General features: G+C 36.2%; 1 protein-coding gene across 2 annotated transcripts in view; it reads right to left on the bottom strand.

Moving 5' to 3' along the window:
- LOC121318204 (FERM domain-containing protein 4A) overlaps positions 1-22,074 on the bottom strand; it is a 138,349-nt gene that overhangs the window by 108,911 nt on the left and 7,364 nt on the right. Inside the window, exon 1 of one of the 2 annotated variants that reach the window (XM_041254633.1) lies at positions 1,203-1,482. The exons of the other annotated variant lie outside the window; for it this stretch is intronic. Within the exon in view, the coding sequence (XP_041110567.1) occupies positions 1,203-1,268 (66 nt within the window). The 5' untranslated portion in view covers positions 1,269-1,482. Of the gene's footprint in view, positions 1-1,202; positions 1,483-22,074 lie in introns of those variants that run through there. 2 annotated transcript variants of the gene reach the window in all.

Below are 22,074 nucleotides of genomic sequence, written 5' to 3'. Positions count from 1 at the left end.
CCCGGTCACAGTTGGCTGTGACATAGCCTGGACTCGAACCTCCAGAGTGGCACATCCACATGGAGCGCCTTTGCTGGATGTGCCACTCTGGAGCCCGATTTAGGTCATTTTTGCCAAGTTGATGAAATCATCAATAATTTTTTAACTTTGTATGTTGCTTGAAAAGGTCAGAAAGTAGTGGTGTTCCATAGCCTTAAGACAATTCAATACTTTTGCAATACTGTTGTAACTACCTAAATTAACAGCTAAATTCCAATATAGTAAAAATATTATAGATACCAGTGGTTGCACTTTATGTTTAGCCGATGGGCAAACTGCATACAAATCATTAAAAAAAAAAAAAAAAAAAACCCCAGGAATTAATAAGTTGTTTAAACAAGCTAATGCCTGTTAGCCAGCAGTAGCAGCATGTCTCATTTATCAACAACACAATAATTACTGTATATGCTCTCCCAAAACACATTCCAGAAAAACATATAATTAACTCTAAACTGCAAACACTTACAACCCAAATGATAAATAATAATATATTGCCAAAATATATCCTACTCATAAAACAGTATAGAGAAGAAAAAGTATTAGTTTGTAGCCTTATTCCCGCAGAGCTTTTCAGATTTTAAAGACGTACTTTAAATCTTAAAATATGTTTTCATTCAGCAGACCAAATGCACCATACAGTACACCTCTTACCAGGAGATAAATAGAAAAACACTTACCAAAGTCTATCAGGTTCCCAGAATAAAATGATTGTAAAACATTTAAATGCAGATTTTTTCTTTTACTTGAACTACCTTATCAATATTATTTTAGAAGACAGCAATAAATAAATAAATAAATACATAAAAGCAATGGTCCTTGGTCTTTAATAAGCTCTGACTTTACCCATTACGTATATAATATTTTTTTTCAGCACGCAAGCTGTACTTATGTAATTTGATACATTCAATTTAACATTTGCGGTTAACAAAATTTGAATAAGCTATCATAAGGATATATTTAAAAAGACAATTTAAATAACAGGTTAAAAAGGCTCCAAACAATTACATAGTAGCCTGTCCTCAAATGAGGATAATGGCACTAATATTTACTGCCGGTCAGCTTTTAAATAACTGGTTTATTGCAGACACACTAGCCTGAAACTATCATTATGCACATAATGTCTATACAATTAATTTAACGTGGCCAGAGAGGCTGTAACTTACAAACACATCCATGAGCAGGTGCTCCAGGGTCACTTCAATACCGTCCAGTTTAGCTGCGAGGGTCATTGTGCTGCCAGATCTGAACCGATAATCCAAGCCCAGTATATATCTATATATTTCTATGTACGTGTCATCTAAAAGACTGTATGTAGTAGAACACTGTGAAGGCAAATAAGGGATCAGCAAACAGACAAACCAGCTCTTATTGTTTTCTCTCCTCTCGTTGACGGGTAGCCATCACAGAAAGTAATAATTAATGTTGAGCTACAATATTGCAGTCAAACAGGCTTCTTCCCTGTGACATGAATTTGAAATGGCAGAAATACCAAGAGGTTGGTTGCCTTGGATAAGCTCAGAGCACTGTAACTAGGAGACCACATCAGAGGAGCAGAGCTGGGTGAGAAGATACAGCAAATGGCCTGTTATTTACATTGATATTTATAGGACTAGTTCATTACTGATTATGAACCCTTCTCTGTTCAGTGGTGACCTTTTGTAAAGACCTATCCACAGTGAAGTGCATTGTGTACAGGGGCAACAGGGCCTGCAGAAGCTGGCTATGACCAATGCTGGGATGATTCACACAAGTCTGCAATCAATGGTTCTTTGTAACAGCCGTTAAGCTCTTTACTGGAATTGCAGTCCAAGATAAAGATCCTGTGGAAAACAAGGAAATACCCCAGTTTTCCACAGGAAACCTTACATAAGACAGAGAAAAATAGAAACTATCAATTAATTATGTATTCTGTCTAATTCTGTTATGCAAGCCCTAAAGGACTTGTTTGAGGGTATTTTTTTATTAAATACAGTATAAGACACTGAGCACGTTAGGGGCTGCTTGATGTATTATTCACAATCATAAGGCAGTTTTTAGATTTTTGATTTGCATGATTCATACCCTTGTGAAACATTTAAATTGGTTGCTTTAAAGAAGATAATAATAACAGTGCATTTTAAAACTCAGTGACCAATTTACTGAACTAACGTTCATCTAGTTTTATTGAAAAATGTTTTGAATGCTTCATAGATTGCTGTTATAGAACACTTTCAGGAGCATTATACATTATACTCAATGTAATAAGATAATCATACACACCAGCATGGTACAAAACTTCAACATGAATTTGCAAAAGAATCAGGCATGAGACTACACCATATCTATTTGTAAAACCATGTATGGGTTCAAAATTGTCCATCCTTATTATTTATTTGTATGGAAACAGCAGTTGACAATGCACTTCATTTCACTGCAGGCATGGAATCATAGACCTATTTACCTCTGCCATATCACCATTCATCCAACAAAATAGAATTGTATTACAGAATTACAGACAATAGGTTGTTGCAAATTGCTTTCAGAGTAAAATGGGCCAACAATATTCCTCACCTTTCTATAGGAATTTAAGGATTCCCTATTTGTTAAATAGTGTAACACCCACACTAAATAAATGCAGCCTTACTTCAGAATTCAGTAACAGATGATTTGAGATTCCGTAATTAATATGATTAATATAATATAATTATATCTTATTGAATTCTATAAAAGTGGTGTGTTGCAGTAAGCCTTTCGATCTTCAACAATGCTGTGCACTGAGAGCCTGTGTTAATCCACAGACCAGGTGCAGCAAGGTCATTGGTAGAACATACTTTCCCACAATGTCCCACTGTATGCCCCAGCCCAACATAGAAGTATCTGCCCTTTAAGGGTAAGAGGTCAGTTCAGTCTCCAATCTATGATTATTTAATTATGCTTGCCAGAAGAGGTGCTGGTTGGCTGCTAAGTAAATGATATGATGTTAATCTGCAAGATGTACACCACATTAAAACGGGTTATACAACAACAGTACATACAATTACATGAGTAAATACATGTTTTCAGGTATTTCAAAAGTATTTTAAATATACATTTTTAAATGTTGCTCAAAGCATGATTTCCAATGCTTTTTACACTGTCGCTCTGCATCTATTGCTTTGGGCAATGGAAAGCTAGCTGCCTTTAATGCCTTTATCCAAGCTTTCATTAGCTATGACAAAGTGGCTATTTTTTTTTTTTTTTTACTCAATAGACACAGCAGCCTTTAAGGGGTGACATTGTTTTGTTTTTTTTCCCCTGAAGACAACTATGAACAGCCAGTAGAAACAGTGTCACTCTCTATTCTTTGCAGATTGCTATCCACTGTCTGGATAGACAGTAGGACCAAGGGACTCTCTATTTTTATTCAGTTACATTTCAAGGAAGATAGTATGCTTGAGACAAGCGTGGGCTGGTTCTTTTCACCCATACAAACTTCCAGACTAACAGGCAGTGGAAAATGTTGGCAGACATGAAGCAATTGATGTGCAGAATTTTTTTTAATGACTTCCCTCATTCCCAACTACTTTAGCCACCTGACACCTCTGCCTTAAGCAGCATCTGACTGAACTAATTTCAATACAATATCAGTCGGGTGAAATTTATTGAGCCACCTGTCAATCAGGCAATCGCTGCAACAAAGGAGATTGGCCTGTCACACCAGGAAAACGTCAACCACTAATAACCCTTCCAATGATAATTCACTCATTTGAGTACAACTGTGACACACAGTTGGGTTGGATTGATTTGCAATTGATAGGTTGTTATCAAATTCAAAAAGAAAGCAGACATGGGTGAAAGGGAAACATTAGCTTTATACAGTAACATTATTGATTTTTAAAGCAATTATTAATAAACAACTTCTAATAATTGTTCCAAGTATTGATTTTTGGAGCCTTCCTTCTGAGATTTCAGAAACACTATATATAACAAGTATAACAAATTCATACCATACCGATGTGACATCACTGTCAAATTAGAACTGCTATTGACCGTAGCATTATAAGTATGTTTGTAACATAGCTGTGCATTTATTTGTGGCCAATATTTGATAACAAAAGTGTATGGAAACGTTGTGAAACAACAAATGCTATAAAATGTAATTGCAGTCGTAATGAAGAAAAATACCCTGCCAGTATTTAATATAGTAGCACCTGTACTATCAAGGAGGTCTGAAAAAAAACAAAATGTGTTCCATTTGAACACAGAATACACCTCCACAGCTCCACAGTACACTTCAACAACAGGCATACTGATCTTGTCAGTTTTGAAGATACCAATAAGTCTTCAGCTTTCCATGGGGACCTGCTTTTTTTGTTGAGAGATGTGGCTTTCAGGCATGGATATTTACCTTGCTCCTGCTAACGTAGCAATCAATGAATACCTCCTATGAGACTGAAGCAATCAGCTGTGTAACTGGTCATGTCAGGCACTTCAGTGTTGAGGCCAATGAAACAAAGACCTCTAACATTGCTTCTCTATCAGCCTGCAGTGGGTTACAAAGTAATTGCACATTTAATTTTCACAGAAACCGCAGTGTCCGTCTATCCATTTCTAAAGATCCTACCATACAGAGCTTTGGAGCTCTATTGTTTTCTGTTTAAAGAAAATCCACGATCCCCTAAATATACCACTGTGTGCAGCTGTCTAACAAACTATGAAAACTATGAAGTGTGAAGAGTGAGATAGTGTCAGTGAAATCTCGGGATGACTTTCTGATAAAAAAAGGGTATTAGTTGCAAATTATCTTTAAGAACAAAGCTTTGTTCACAGATGCAACAGAATGGCATTCATGTCACATTAATGGCTTGCATTAATGGCTGATAAATTGCAAAACATTTATTTCACCAAATTGCGTTTTCTAAATGTTCTGTGTAACATACACGAAGATGGCTTCCATTAACAATTGTAAATGACATGGCATGTGGAGGTTTCATTTTCTTTTTTTTATTTGACTGTCATTTGCATGGGGAGGGGGGGGTTATGCAGTACATGGTAATGCATAGATCAATATGAATACCTTTGAGTAAGTTGGTTTTACAACTGAAAATGATAAGCAGGAATACCAGCATAGTTATTCCTTTAGTTATTCAGCTTCTTGTGGAATGGTATTCTATTCTCAACAGTGCATCTTAGACTTAGAAAGAGCTGCTATGGGCCACCATGGACAGCCATGACAGCACTGTTTAGACTTGCCTGGAGGGTGTTTAAATTGTTATTCAGGGGTATGTGACATGCTGTAAGCTGAAGCACTCACCTTGCAGACTGGTATGACGTTTGACACTGTGGTCACTTAAGGAGATATTTTTGTCTTGGATGTCCCAAAGCTGTTTAAAGGACTTTAAAAAAGAAACTAATAAATCAGCTTGTCCTTATCAAACTGTGAGATGCTTTCCAGTACTCATGTAAGCTTCAAGCTCATGCAAGACCTGGAAAGGCTAATGTCTTAGCTGTGATCTATTTCAGTCATGTCATACTAGACTGTTATCTGTCTTTAAAGCCTTCTTTAGTCTTCACTACTAAAGTTATTACAGCAATAACAACAGCACTCTCCACATCATTTCCTAGGGAACCTGTAAACTAGCACTATTGTTCGGGCACATTACTGTATATGACTTAACAGAAATAAAGAAAACACTATTTGGGATATCATGACACCTATCGAGCTAACCACTAAGATAGACATGGCTATTGGTGTTAGTTCAATACACACAATACAGTGGCCACAGTTTCTGCTAATTAGAATTGTGTTAGATATAGTAAAGAAACTACATAAATCCCTAAGCCACTAACTTCAAATTGCCTTGCAGGTGAAGCACTTGCAAATGAACAACACTCGCAACAATTCAAGCGTGAAAAATGAAGTCCAGATTAAAAAATCTTTCGATAGTAGCTTTCTTATCAGAGCGCCTAAGCGCATTAAAAAAGCACATGCTTAAAATAGTAACTGCGTGCTATGAAGAAAAGCAGTGAAGTTTTTCTTTTACAACAGGCTATGTACACTGAAAGCTTTTAATAACAAAAAAGCTGCAGAGCAAGTGAATTCAAAAGAACCAGACCAGCAAATGAGGTTTCTGAATCTCTATAAAATAATCTAATTCAAAAGAGTGAGGAGGTTTATAATAACTTCCAAAAAATCTTTGAAAGATGATTATGTTTTTCATGAATTTCAAATTATACTATCTGGTTCTCAATAACATGATTCCTCTCACATCTTATAGGTGACCTGCCAAGCCCTGCATGCGTAAATAGTGTGTGTGTGTGTGTGTGTGTGTGTGTGAATGTAAGGTTGGCAGGGATGGAGTTAAATCTGCCCCAGCCAGCAATCACAGGTGTGGCCATTCCCCAACTAGATAATTGATGCTATTAATATTTAAAAAACCAACAATCCGTGTATCTGTTGATCTGGTGTATGTCCTTTCAATGGTAGTACATTTTTAGAAATCTAGTCGCTCTCAAGAATTTGATTTCTTTACAAAATGTTTCTGTGCTGTACACCCCTGTGTGTTGTAGTAATTGGACAGACACAATTCTTCACACCGTCCCTGGAGCTCCGGGGGGATGTGCAAGAACTATTGCCATGTTAGAGGAACACAGCAATTCATAAATGAGGATGAAGAATGTCTCCTGGTATTCTGGGTAAACTGAATACTAACAGCAGTAATTAAAACCCAACAAAATTCAATACAAGTGTGGGATTTAAAATAAAGACTGCAATTAAACAAACAGTCTTGAACTGATAATTGAATATACCTGAAATTAAGATAAAATTGTGGTTTAAAATGAATTGTAAGAATAACATTGAAAGTTAAATCACTGAAACTGTGATAAGGGACAGTTTCTGAAGTTGCAATCAATGTAACAAATGTAAAACAACAGAAAAAGTAAAAACGGAGAATAAGTTCCCTAAACTGCATAACAGTGTATACAGCACTTGGTCATTCTCTTTACAGGAAAACGGGGATCATATGGGACCCCCCCAAACGACTAAGACTCAATGAATTCAACGTGGGCAGTATGTACAACTGCAATTCCAGCAGGCGCAAGCACTATAAGCAAGGGGCAAGAACAGTCAAAAGTTTGGCTCTGATAAAAATACATGACTCATATCCAGAGCCCAGGTATGTCCAGATAGGTGGGAGCATAACTCTGCAGTGTCCTGGGGACAGACTTGGAGAACTGACTCACTGCCACTTTTACAGTGTGACACACACAGGGCAACACAGGATTACCCCTACTGACCAACTGCAAAACTGCAGCTACTTGATCATGAACTATGATAATGCCTCTGAGGGACAATAGGACAGCACCAGCAGTTCAATGGAATATCTGTGTGACATTAGTTTAAACATTAGCCTGAGTAATTCAAGAACAGTTTGGAGTGTATTAATAATTAAGTCTCCCTCTCTGTACATGACAAAACCACAGATAGAATACGATTTAAAGTTTAAATGTTTAAATGGATTCATCTACTAGACACTGATGATTTAAAATGTTTTTCTAAAGTATTTTGGTTAATATAAACATGGTCTTGACATATATTATGTATAATTCTAATAAACATTGCATACAGTATATTAATATAATAGGGGATTATAAAGAAAAAAATCACTGAGCAAGTGGATGAAGGCAAAAATATATGTAAAAACAACTTGGAAGGTACAACAATTAACATGATACAGTATGGTTGCTAGAGTTTAATAGAATGTCTTGCTACCACTTTTTTCTTAATGCTAGACTTTCTTAATTGAATTGATTAGTTTATGTCTTCATATAGTTAAGGATGGCAAAGGGGATCTTTGTGAGTATTTGCAAGCACGGTAGGTCTCTCCCCCCATATAACTGTTGTTTATTTCTAAATATGGGAAAATTGGAAAACATGGTACATGGTATTGCAGTTGCGAAGCATTTGGTTTGAGCAGACGTTTTATGTGTTTTTCTTTTTGCTCAAGAGAGAAGTGATACATGAAAGATCAAATGTGGTGCAACTATAAAAGAATGGAAGTTTAGGCACTGAACCAAAAAGAAGACTTCCGGCGGGATGAGAGTGTGTGTCTCCATAGTGATATGATGCATAAAGCATGCTGTTATGAAATGAATACTCATGAGGTATCTCAATGTTCTGCATTGGAAATCTATCCCTTAGAAGAATGGGGAAAAGCAATACAAGTAGGGAAATTCCAGTGATGCATAATGAGTAATTATACTGAAATTAAGTATGGTGAACTTACATGTCAAACTCCACCTGGATTCTGTTTTGCCCCAATACCTGAACCTGAGGCAGAGGAAGTTGAAATGTCAGCTTGGTGGGATGATACATATTTGGAATTGTACTCTGTCGTGTTCTCACAGGTACAAAAGCTGGTTACGCTGGTTAAGCCACAGTACTAAAGTGGTATGGCTGGTCGGGAGAAGCGATGGGAAATAACTTATGGGATTGGATATTCCTCATTATCCTTGGGGCTCTAGGGCTACTTATGTTGTGGAACTTGGAGCAGTGTATTTGGTGGAAGTATCAACAACAACAATTGACGAGAATAACTGATAGACAAGAAACGGTGAGATTGCGTCAGCATCAATGGTGGGGAATTGTAGGAGATGACATTTTGCAATTCTGCATAAATTATTAATTATAAGTTTCCTCACTTCTATGTTAAAGTTTTATTTTCATAGTTTGATACAGGTTAAAGCACATGTAACTAGCTCAGAAAGACATTTGCAGTCGCTCATATCCTGGCGCCTGGGCAGACAGCCAAAGCAATGGGGTGGAAATGCTAATATATTCATAGTATTTAACGTCAAATTTATTTTCCGGCAATCCCCATGGGGGCTCTCCTGCAAATTCATGTTTGTGATTGGCTGTAGTCCCGCTGTCCCCGCAAAGAAGACCCTTAACTCCAGAACCTGGGCTGGCTGCTGTGTGAGAGAATGTTCGTAGAAGTAGCACCCTCATCCTACTCCTCTACCCCCCTACCCCAGGTTCATCTGCCTCGTTGTTACAATATGTTAGTTTAATACCATTTTTACTAATAATTAATTTTCTTAAAAGCAAACATTTTACCAAGCTGTAAAACTATCAGCCTGAACACACTGATAGTGTAGTACAGTTTCAAATAAATTAACTGTCTCTTTTTGATTGGTTAAGAAGTATTTCAGTTAAAATACCAAATAGTGAATCATTTTGTGTTGTGGGTTCATTATTCCTGTGTTCATTTGGGTCACCAATGAAAATGTTTGGGAAACACTGGTCTAATCAATGCTGTACACAAGTAATTTTATACACTAAATATTCCTGGCACACAGTTTTATGTTTGTATTACACAGTACATTGTGTGTCCATGGAGGTCACATGAGGTGGCCAATGCAATTCTATGGGAATGTAATAGAGCTTTTGCTATGTAATCTGATAAAGGGGAATAGAGGATTTGTTTGTCTTTGGTATTAAAGTATAGCAAGAATAAGGCACTGGTTCCTTGACTTTAATATAAATGTGGGGTTTTATATGAGATTCAGGAGAATTTACTTGTCTGAGACAACTCTATTTACAAATGTTTGGCAACCATGAACGGTACAAACGGGAACTACATTGAGATATATGCAAAATAAATGAAAATTAGCATCACAATGCAAATAGATCGGCAAATAAAGCATGATTGTACTACTTTCCTACCCACTAGGGATAACTGACATATATTAAAATAACCAGTAATTATACTGTTCAATACATTTATAATGTGTTCTCATCACACTCAAAGATCCTAAGGTTTATTTTATTCCAAATGAGTGTCTGCATGATTCCAATCCATTATTGCCTCTGCCATCTTTGAAGTACTCTAAAATGGGTATGAGGACAGAGATCCAAAATTTACCTTCTCTGCACTGTATCAAGGAGGAAGTGGATGTCAGTACACAGGCTGCACTCATCTCTTGTGTAAAAAAAGATTTCAGCTCTAGGTCTGATTTTACCCAAGTCTACCCAAGTATATTTCCAACTTGTGACGGTGAAGTGTTGTGGTTTGTCGTGTTTACAGTTTCAAACCAAAATATCTTGAATACAATCTAGTTTATGGCCTTGGGGTGCATTGGTAATATTTCCTGACTAACAAACTTCATGTATAATCAGGTAATTTATCTGTGTTATTTCCCTGCTCTATCGCTAAATTCAAAATGAGAAGTATTTTCAAAGAACGGCTTATTAAATATTAAGATGCAGATTTTTCAAAATTCAAAATAATAGCATGTTCGGGGCATCATCCTGTCCTTGGGGGAAATTTGAATGATTATTACTACAGGACACAGAAATGACGACTGTCACAATGCAGCACTATGCTTGAATTTAATTCACCCCCAAATGATCCTCTGTTGCATGACTATAGAAAAGTCAGTCACACACTTAAACTAACAAGGGGATATTAAGACAAGATATTATATATCTGCAGCTTTTATTTAATTATAGAGACACTACAATTGCTTGCGATGGTTGCACACTCTATAGACATTTGCTGCACAGATGTTTATGGGAAGTTTGAGCTCAGACAGAGAACGCTTTTTTTTATTTTACTCAGAAAACAAAATAGCAACATTAAATAAATCATTTACACTTGAGCAACTCAACAGTTTACAATTACATGCTATTGCTCACAGGCACTGCAGTGCGTTAGTCTGTTATTGTATTTCACTGTGTTAGACATTGAAGTAGTGTGGGAATAATATATAATAGGTACTTATTTCTCACAATGCAAAGTCATCTATCTGAACCTTTGAAGATGTAAACAGAAAGACAGAAATGAATACCACTTTAAACCACACAAAAACAAGCTATAAACAGACTGCTTCTCATTGACCCTGTAACTTCAGATTGTTTACTGTGCACCAAAGGTATCCGCTTTATCACCAAATCTCTTAATCGCTGATTGATTTCTTTGTATGACTACTTTCTTTAATTTCAAAATCCACAACAGAGTAGAAGCAGAAAACAGCCTGTAACCTTAAAGGGGAACTGTAATGCAAATATAACCATTTCAGTAGAAAACATGTTAACTGCAGCTTTTGATGCATTTTCAGCCTCTCTTTGAGCTGTATATTGCATAAAAAACATTAAAATAAATTAACATTGAATGTACTGGAGCTCTCTTCCGTCGCGCTTTGTGTGACATCTTGTCATTGACTTGCTCTACAGTCACATGCAGTATTCTATTGAGCGTATGTCCCGTTCCTATATTATGTAGCCATTGTTTTGTTATGGCCGCCCTTTGTTGGTTTAAAGGCTTAGGCACACAGAGCATTTAGAGAACCTTGTTATTTTGAGTCCAGTTCTCCTTTAAGGGGCTTATAACCAGTGAGTAGACTATACTTCTTAAATTGAGTGTTCTACCATTATAATTTTTTATTGATGATTTTAAGAAGCCTATTTCTGGTTTACTTTTATTGTGAAACCTTTACCATAAAATGACCTTTTTGAGGTTTATTTGTTATTTTACTGCTAGGAAAAACACTGGAAAAGACTTGCATGATACTCATTCCCCGTTAAATATATCCAATGCTATGCCCTACAGCTCATGGCAATGCATGCAGCTCTCCACACAATATTCAGAGCCATTCTTTTCGTACTATTAAGAAGACACAGATATTTAAATGTCCCCTCCCCTAAATGACTATGAATTGAGTAATCTGCATTGGCACAGCCGATTTTATTTCCTAAATCAGAACTGCATAGCAACACATTTTAAAAGTACGGAAAACAGGTCGTGAGGAAGACTGTCATGACTTGTGTTAAACCATGACACCTTTGGCACAATACAGTGGGCTTGTTTACCAGCAAGCAGATGAACATTAAAAAGATATTACGACTAACCAGTTGGTTTTGTAATAGCACTGTGGAAGGGGTGTGGGTAATTCACTGACAAGGAGACAGACAGGTGTATTTGGGAAACACCACACAGGTGCCCAGTTTTATTTTAGGCCGGCTCTTTTTCTTTCCTTGTATTTTTTTCTCTCCGGTAGAGGGCACTGTTGACCGTGGGCTGCCTATCAACGATGATAGACAGCACCACGGAAATACCACAGCTGGTACACGACCTGCAAATGCACTCGCAGGTGCTCAAAGAAATAATAATGAAAACAGAAGGCGAAAAGAACAAGGGAAAATAAAACAGTAATAAAACTACAAATAAAAGGTGCTGCACTCGGCAGCGTTATCCCGGTCGCCGCTACCCGCACGACCCGGATCACCGTCCTACTCTCTCGGCTATCTCGCCTGCTCTTTCACAATACGCCGGGGTCTGCCCAAGGGTTCCCCGCTCTCTCTCTCTGTCTCGCTGATTCCCGGTCCCGAATCAAAGTGTCCGCACCCTTAGCGCGTCTAAGTGGGCAGCCCTGAGGAAACAACAGAGCGTTATTTTATAGGACCGACAATCACCCAAGACCCGCCTCTCGGCCATTCAGAGAGGGGGAAAGTCCACACTCACACTTTCCCACCTCCCCGTGTCACTGCCATGACTCACAGGCGGTTGTTGGGCGACTGCCGCCCTCTTCCTGCAGCCCGTGAACACGCCAGCAGAGTCAGCACAGATCTCTCCCTGTTACAAGCACTTATTTTAATTATATCAAGTAATTATATCAATTTATTGTACTTACTACGTGCTCTTAATGGACTTATTCGTATAAGTAATATTTGTACTATGTTTAACTGCTCTAATGTGACTTTCTCTTAAATGTAATTATTGACTGTATTCTTTATTTTGCTCTTATCTGTAATGCGATTCTTTGTACTGTGATATTTTGTAACAACTGTAAGCTGCCCTGGATAATATCGTCTGCTAAGAAATAAATAATAACGATATTTTGGGAACCATCTGTACACAAATTTGATCAGTACTATACTTATATTGTCAATATATATATATATATATATATATATATATATATATATATATATATATATATATACATACACACACACAATGGCCTAATTCTTTCCAGTTTGACCACAAACCAAGAGTCTGGAGGAGTGTATTATTGTCAGTATATTATTCTCCAGATGGGTAAACTGGATCCACAATTAAAGAGGTCTGGATTAGTACAACTAATCCACCCTGTGATTGACACTCAACCCCTGTAATCTCTTAGCCACATAACACCGATAAAAAGCCTTCAACAAACTGTCATCTAATACAAACAATGTGAATTTTCATTATTTTTAAATGTGAACTCTTTAAAATAACAATATTTTAATCTGTGAATACAAAAATGAATATACACCCTTCTAACCCGAAGACTTGCCTGTTTTGTTCAACTTTTTATGTGTGGAATTAACATAAGCATTTTCTCAAAAATAAAAGCTATTCCTTCTGCAGTTTTGTGGATAATGATATTACAATCTGAAGACCCCAGGTCTTCAGTCTTTTTATTAAAATGCTGAACTGCAGCCAAAACCATCTTCACTCAGCTACCCCAGGGACTCGGAGGATTTAACTCGCAATCAGTGCAAGGCACAGTGCTGCTTCGGAGTGTTCTTGAATCTTTACAATTAAATAACTCTGCAGTCTGCACTGTATGCCTGAATTTCAGAATCAAAAAGACGTGGGACATGAAGCTAACTAAGCCACAAAACCATGAGCTTCTACACAGTGCCTGCCCTATGAGCCAGCCCAGAGTAGGCTTTGCAAATATGCTTTCCTGGTAATTGAAATACTCTGCTCTAATATCAACAAGCAGAAGGAAAGCCACTGTAACCTCTAAAAGATGCAAGGGCAAGCTTTTAATGAGATTTGGTCATATGATTGAATGTGATACCCCATGACCTTTGTCCTTTATCCACATAATGAATGCAAGGTATATGTACCATTCTGGAGCATTCCTAAAAATGGTAGATTACAACATTCCTTACAGCCCTGTATTTGTACTGTTTCTGTTGTTTTTATAAATGAGTGATGTTTTTTTTTTAATTTGTGACATTAACCTAGACCTGTGCCTTCTGATCATTTAACCAGTGTTTTGTGTAACTACAGAAGACAAAATAGTATTAATTGGGAAATTAGGCTACATTACAAAAAAACAACTCCTCTAAGGTTTTATAAAAATATTCAAACATAGCAGTGGATTTACAAGAAGTACTCATCATTTCACTAATAAGTCTGGTCTCTTTAGAAACACACTACTGTACCGCTATCTATCATGTTTTGATCTTGTTGTGAGATGTTGTAATCAGCTGGGTTTAATGGAAGCAGGTTTAAAATATTATTTTTGTTTTTACAGCAATCTATTCATGAAAATACCTAATACCATCTTTTTTGCCATTTTGTTTGTTATATACATACATGTAAGCAATCAAGTTATGAAACAGACAATGCACAGAGTGCTACATTCTCAAAGCAATTATTCCACATCATCATAAGCCCGTTTTTTGTCTTTCTAAAGCGACCCCAAATGTCTGAGTTGTTTATTTCTGGGTTAGTAACTATACTGGGTGTGTTTTTACTACTGTATCTGAAAAGAATTGTGCTAATGACAATTTTGAGTAAATGGCTTGAGAATCTAGCCCATAGTCTCCAAAAGCTACAGATTTCTGATTTCATGTCCAAATCTATAAAGCCTTGAATGGAGTTACTTCTCTTGTGAGTTTGTGGAACACATTAACAAATAAACAGTAATTAAGAGACAGTTACATGTGTTGGTTTTCATTATCATAAACATTTGAGATAATCTGCCACTATTTAGATACATTGAATAGACACCAGGTGTGTCCCAATGTCACCCATATTGTATGGGTTATGAGATAAAAGGTCATCACCTATATATTATGCAGTGCTTCAGGACCGGGCTGCTGTTAAAAATGGTTAATTGTGATCTTTGACCACTGGTTTTTATAAGTCTTTTTAATAGTCACTTACGTCCAATTATGCAGATAGTTTGAAGATTGTTTAAACGGCTGTATCTTTGAAGATGCACTCATTTTCTAGGGGATGGAACAGGGGTAAATCTTTGGGTGTATATCATCAAGGCCAGCAACCCTGCTCCACTTTGACAAGAGGCACGGTACTTCGTAGACATGAAACCGCACAGCGATGAAGAGCAAGAGAGTTATATTCTGTTTGAAAATAAGCTCTTTACAGACAGTTTGTTGTTGAGAAGTACAATCCACTAGAAGCACTGAGTTCACAAAAAAAAATTCTTCCCTGAAGAACTACCAGATCAAAATGGTACAGTTAAACTCTGCATCCGCAGATAAAGGCAGAGATGAAAAGTGTTTGTAAAAGGTCACAGATCCTCACAGTGCCACCATGTCCGCATTGCCTGTCATTACTCTGCATCTCAAAAATCACAAACAAGCCCCGAGACATTCTATGGAGCACAGCTGATTGTCTGTGGTCCCTTTCCATTTGATCAATCCTATGTGCAGCAAGTTGGGGTTCTTTGATGTCTGACATAAATCATCCACGCTAATATGGGAATTCATAAATCCTTCTAATTATCTTCCAGTTGAACTGGTTGGATTATTAGATATTTATGAATAAATTACACATTAAAATGCAACACATAACATATTCTGTAATGTGACAGTTGTAGAAAAAACACTAACATAATTAATTAATTGATTAAATGCCTTTGTTCCCTTTTTCTGGTTCCTTGCCCACCCTTGTCATACTCCAAGCTCACATACATAAACAGTCAAGAAAAACCTGATAACCATGTTTTTTGTCAATTCTTTTTATATATATATATATATATATATATATATATATATATATATATATATATATATATATATATATATATTATATATATATATATATATTATATATATATATATATAATATATATAATATACAAATGAATTTAAACCACGTCGGGAGTTTAATTATGGAGGACCATACCTGCGGCAGTCAGCATAATTTATTTGCCGTGGCGCCAAACTGAAGTAATAAGGTGTGCATATATATATATATATATATATATATATATATATTATATATAGATATATATATATATATATATATATATATATATATATATATATATATATATCCAGGCACATACCAACAAATGAACAAAACTCATCTTTCAAATAAAATCATTGAAAACACACACACACACACACACACACACACACACACACACACACACACACAAGTAATTCACTGTGTACAATACACAATACAATACACGGTAGGGTAGTTTAGCTATAATAGCTATTTCCAGAGACCCACGTTTTAAAAACACTTTTATTACATTACACCTTAAAGAGATTACCACAGTTAAGGATTTATTTATTTTTTTTTTTTTCTGGCTGCTCGATTTGCAGTCATGCTTATCAAGTAAGAGCGCACTCTGCTGGTAACAGGAAAATATTTTTGTTTCTTACGCCACTTTTGAAACTAATGCATAAAATAGTCACAAATTTAATTTATCATCTTCCAGATTTTAATATAAACTTCACAGCACATTTTAAGGGGAATTAAATTGTGTGGTTCCTTAATGACTAGCTTCTGGGCGGCTTGAAAAATGAATGTAAAACATTAATAGATAATTTACAGTTTTGCAATGTAATTAGTGTAGACAATTGCCTTTAAAATCACTGCTAAGCTCTGAATATATGTTTTACATCATTCAATATGTAAGGGATTACTGTAAATCCCTTGTCATATGTCAAAGTTCATAAATTCAGATTTTCTGTACATGCTGACTAAAGATAAGCAGCACTTGTTTAAGTGGTAAATGTCCTGCAGAGATTACCGATATTGAGCTAGTTTACAATTTGTTTCCTTCGTTAAGGTTGGGTTTTTGTTATGTTATTACAGTACTGTACTTGTTTTACTGTTTTAAATATAGTACCAAAAAATGCATCATTTAATCCCCATACCCATATCCTAGTGAAGAAACAAAAATTTACTTGGGAAATTTGAATAGGCCAGATGCATACATAATGCCTACTGATGTGTCAACTTTATTTCCTCATATTTCACAATAAAGTGTCCACACCCTACAGTTTAACAAACCTTCTCTTCCTTAGATGTCTGACATACGTTCTTAAGGGACATCCTTGTTTCAGTGTTTCACTCAAAACATGGCAGCACAGTGCCCCCTTACACCATACTGGGACATTATTTGAGTTCAGACACATACTGTACTGTACATGAGACTGTTGAACATCAAGCCACCTATATAGTTAGAAATGGGTCAAACAATGACAGATACAATTGAAAGGGTCCAGCTGCTCATAAAAAATTACAATAAATGAGTGATTGTTTTATGTGCTGTACATGCACAGTATATTGGACTACAGTCTGAGGCTCACATAGGTTCTTTCAGGGATAAAGTCATGAAGTAAATAGGAATGTTTGTGACTCAAACCAAGCTAGTTTGAATTTCATGATGAAACTGCTGCTAAAGCGAGTCGCTGGTAAAAAACTGCATGAGCAGGAAAAGGATGTGTAACCTTTGATCAAAGGCTTCTTTTTCACCCCACACGATTGAATGCCATTTGTGTGATCCTTAGACATCCATAGTCCTACCAGCCCCCCGGTGAGTGAACACTGGTGAGGGTGATAGTGAGGCAAAGAGACAGCGCTTTTAAGAAAGGGCCTGGAAATTGTGTGGAACAAATTCTAGCTTTTCAGAGTTTGCCCAGTACTAATTACAGTTAAAGAGTAAATAACTTCAAATACCATTTAAACATATATTTTGTGTATGTCCCTGGCAATACAGCAGTTAAAGTTCCTTTACCCTAGTGTTTTACTGAACCCAAAAGGTCTGTTAGACTAGTGAACACTGCCAACTGCTTTGAGGATTGACAACGCAGGGTAATAAAATACAGAACATTGTGAAATACAGGGATTCAATTTTATGCATCAATGCCCACACATTAAAGGTTATTTATAGTAACCATGGAGAAAGTATTATACTGTAAGTACTGATTTAATCAATGAACTTAGCTCAGAAATTATTAAAACCAAGATTTTCAATGTGTTCACAGTCTTTATTCAATAACAATCTTAGTGCGAGAAACCACTACAGGCACAATTATAAGTGTATTCTAATAGCTTCATCTTACATTCCACGTACTGCTTTCTTATTCATCTACTGACATTCAGGGTCCATTTTTAAAGTTTCACATTTTCACATTTTTATTAGGATTGCATACTTTCCCTCACCATGTTTCAAATTCAGGTTCATCACACCTCTTCTGCACATACCATAAATATCATGCATAAATATTCTTCGAAGCCTAGAGGTCCCTGTTTAATTAAATTAGGCTGTGCTAGTCTATAGTTCATACAGGCACAGACAAAAGCCATTATTCATTACCTAAGAAACAAGGGCGCTGGAACTAGGGGTGCTGGGGGTGCCAGCACCCCCTGATTAAAATGCTGTGCACCTGCTTCCATTATATACAGGGGTTGAAGTTTTGTTCAATGGCTTTCAGCACCCCCAATATAAAAATTGTTCCTGTGCCATTGATTAGAAAAACATTTTATTTTGGTTATAAGACTAACAACCATATTTAAAATATGCTGTACAATTATTGCGTTGTCATATTTTAAAAAGTCAGAATGTTTCCATTAATAGATGTTCTGTGCCACTGTGAAAGCCAACCAACACAGTTATGTAACCATAACAACATACGCCAACAATTCTAAGCTGCTTTGACATACAAACATGATAGTAAACAAACCATTAAAATGTGCTCTGTTTCAAATCACAAGGCTATCCCCTCCTTTATTTAACTTTTCTACTCGCTCACTGGTGTAATAATAATAATTATGTACAATTGCATAGGGGGTTGTTAAATGGCTGCATTGTTTGAATTGCACTAATTACACAAATAAAGGGCACTGTCATGGTTTCAGCTTTTGTGTTAGAAATAATAATTTATTTTCCAGAATGGTTTTCTTATTGTTAATAACTAACCTAATATTATTCATTCCATTTAGATACAATGAGCATTAGCAAAGGAACCCTTGTGGTAGACTTGATAAGGTTATCAACTGGCTAACAGAAATGTAAAAGCTTAGCCACAGGTAGATACAAATGCTTTGTTTTTGAGGAGAAACTCTCTTTTTTAAAATCCACTCCGTGTGTTGTGTCTACTCATAATTGGCATTATGACTCACAGGCAATCGTACATCATTAACTGCTAATAATAAGCAAAATAGTGCATAAAGGGAGGTCTTTGTTGAGGCCTAATGCAATGATAAACAAGTCCCTGGGGCTGGATTTAATGTGCTCTAGTTCCAGCGCTGTAAATGTGCCCCGTTTATTTCCAAAGGGAAACAAACTTTTAATATAATGTATGCTGCAAATGCTGCAAACCAATATACAGTGGTCAACTATTACAGTGCCATGGTACCATATAAGTATGAGGTCCAGTGTGTTGCTGTATCAACATTTGTTCAAAATCAGTTTTTGCTGTTTAAGTAAATGCAGTATAAGACTTTGTACTATAAATACTGATAACAAAAAGAAAGACATTAACCAGTTTTAGTATGACAAGTGCCTAGCAATAGTACAGAAATCAAGTATCATACAGAGCATACAGGTTTATTAAAATAAATCACCACATTTAACTACTGACAGTCCACAGTATTTCTTCAAACAAGAAACATTAGATTTTCAGTAATTACTTCATTAGAAAAGAAACACCTGGTATTGTGTTAAGAAATATCAATTAGTAATCCAATGCACAAGTGGTTCACAAGTAATTGTTTACAGTTCTGTGTTTTGAATGTGTCATTTGTAGTCACATCTACAAATTCTTCAAAGTGCAAATGTCTACTGAAAACTATCTAGTCCTTCCTTAGGACTACATCTGCCCTGTTTAGGCTAAGCATTCTCTGATCACCTGAGGCACAATCACAACTAATCCAAGCATGCAGTTTCATTGCTGTCGCAGCATAAAATGGACATATTTCCATAAAAGCTGTCATGTGTGCACATTCTCAATTACAATGCCTGCACTGATGAGTGAACAGAGCTTTAGAGGCAGATAGTATAGATAAATGTATCACCAGCTTTAATGTGGTATATATAAAGCCCCAGCAGAGGTCATTATATCTAGGGCTATTACATGACACATGTGGTTGATTGCACTATATAAACTTGTAATCTCATCCATTTCATCAAAAAGCCCAAAATAGACAAGTGCAAGAACAAGAATAGTCAATCAATAGAATTTAAAAGAGATCTTCAGCCAACAATCTATGAGTATTCGAAAATGCCCAATCCACTGGGAATGTATTGTGAATAGCAACATTGTTCAGTGACATAGTAGCATAAAGTACATTTACAAGTGGAAGGTGGTCCAGCCTGCCCCATTTCCAACCTGCCTCCCATTGATGTGCTTTTTGTAATTTTTCAGTGAACCCAGGATGATTGTCACACAGTGAAGCATAAAACAGAATTTATCAGCATCTAAAGAAAAGGTTAGATGGGGTGGCATGTTTAATCAAACTCATCCATCAAACTGATTTCTTTTTATTGATGAATTGAGTGGAAATTTTAAAGAATACGTGTGAAGTTAGGAAAAGGGTTCCTGCATAATGGTCCCAGTTTTTAGATTAAATGTGAACGAAAAGACACCAAAGCTCCCGTTTTCTCATTGGAAATAGTGATATTTCAAAATATCACTGTCCTGGTCACAAAAGCAAAGTTTGTGGGGAATAATAGCCATTTTCTATACTTTTGAGGCATAAGCAATTAGGAAATAACACTTACTACCCAGGAACAAAAATTGTGTTACATAGTGTAATCATTTACTGCCTGCTCCTTAGCCACTGTACACAAGAGCTGGGCTTGTTTGCATGAGCAGAACTTGCAGAACTTGTCTCGGATGCAGGGGTCAGCACATAACCCTGCTAAAACCAAACTTTCATTTAAGGTTTTGTCCAGCGTAAAAAGGAGAGAAAAATAACAGCAACTGAAGTAAATCTTATCACTGTGCCATTTAAAAAATAAATGTAATTATGCTGAACATGCTTGAATACAAAACATATCTACTAGATGTTTTCTCATTATAGCAAACTGGTATTAGATGTAAGGACAGGGGACAGAGTTAGGTTGGGGTTCATAGTTGGGATGAGGATTAATGTATAGGTTAGGTTAGGCTGTAAACTAGAAATAAATGTCTTTCTCATACAACTAAAGTAAGCACTTTTAACTGGTCTAGCCAGATTCTTGTGAGTATGATGACAGGAAGTCAACACTTTTACGCTTTAAATGCTATGTTTGATGAGATTAAGGGAGCAGTAAAGGGGAAAATAGAAAAAATAAAGTTCTAATTATAAAATGCGCACTAATAGGGGTACTCAATTGGTTATTTCACAAATGTTTTATCCCCTAACCTCAATTTAAAACTGTTTGTGGACTCAATCTGAATTAATTAATTTTTGCATATCTAATTTTTACTATAATAAGCTCAAAGCGCGAGAGTTCAATTATACTATTCTCTACCGGTAACAGAAACATGAATTTGCATGATAATATTTTTCTGGGTAAAAATACTAATTTACAACTAACACAATTTAAGCAGAAGTGATACAAATTCTCTTATCATGTATTGAGAACATAAAACTGTCAAGGAAATGACATGAATTGATCAAGTGGGAAATTGTACAGCTCATGGGAGTGTTGCCATGACAACATAAAACACCCTCAGAGAACTGATAGCATGTTCCTTTTGTCCTGATGTAAGCAAATAAGATGACCGTTTTAGACAATTACTTGCCTTCCAGTTGCTTCACTGAGGTACTGTATGTGAGCAATAATTTATCGCTAAAGTTGAAAACATTAAGCATACAGGTTATACATATAGACTACTTCAAAAGCACACACAAAGATTAAACACAGTTCTTTGCATTCTATGTGTGAACAGTTGCTAATTTTATATGCCTTTTGTAGTCTAGATATTCACTTATGCATGCAGTCAAACATAAATGTAACTGAACTACATTGTCTTCAGAAACAGAGCTAGGGGTCTTCCTACAAGTCTTTCTGTTTTTGCATGATCTCTATCAGGTGCATTCT

The sequence above is a fragment of the Polyodon spathula genome, chromosome 7, assembly GCF_017654505.1.
Source record: "Polyodon spathula isolate WHYD16114869_AA chromosome 7, ASM1765450v1, whole genome shotgun sequence".
NCBI lineage: Eukaryota > Metazoa > Chordata > Actinopteri > Acipenseriformes > Polyodontidae > Polyodon > Polyodon spathula.
This window is presented reverse-complemented; position numbering and strand designations above follow the sequence as displayed.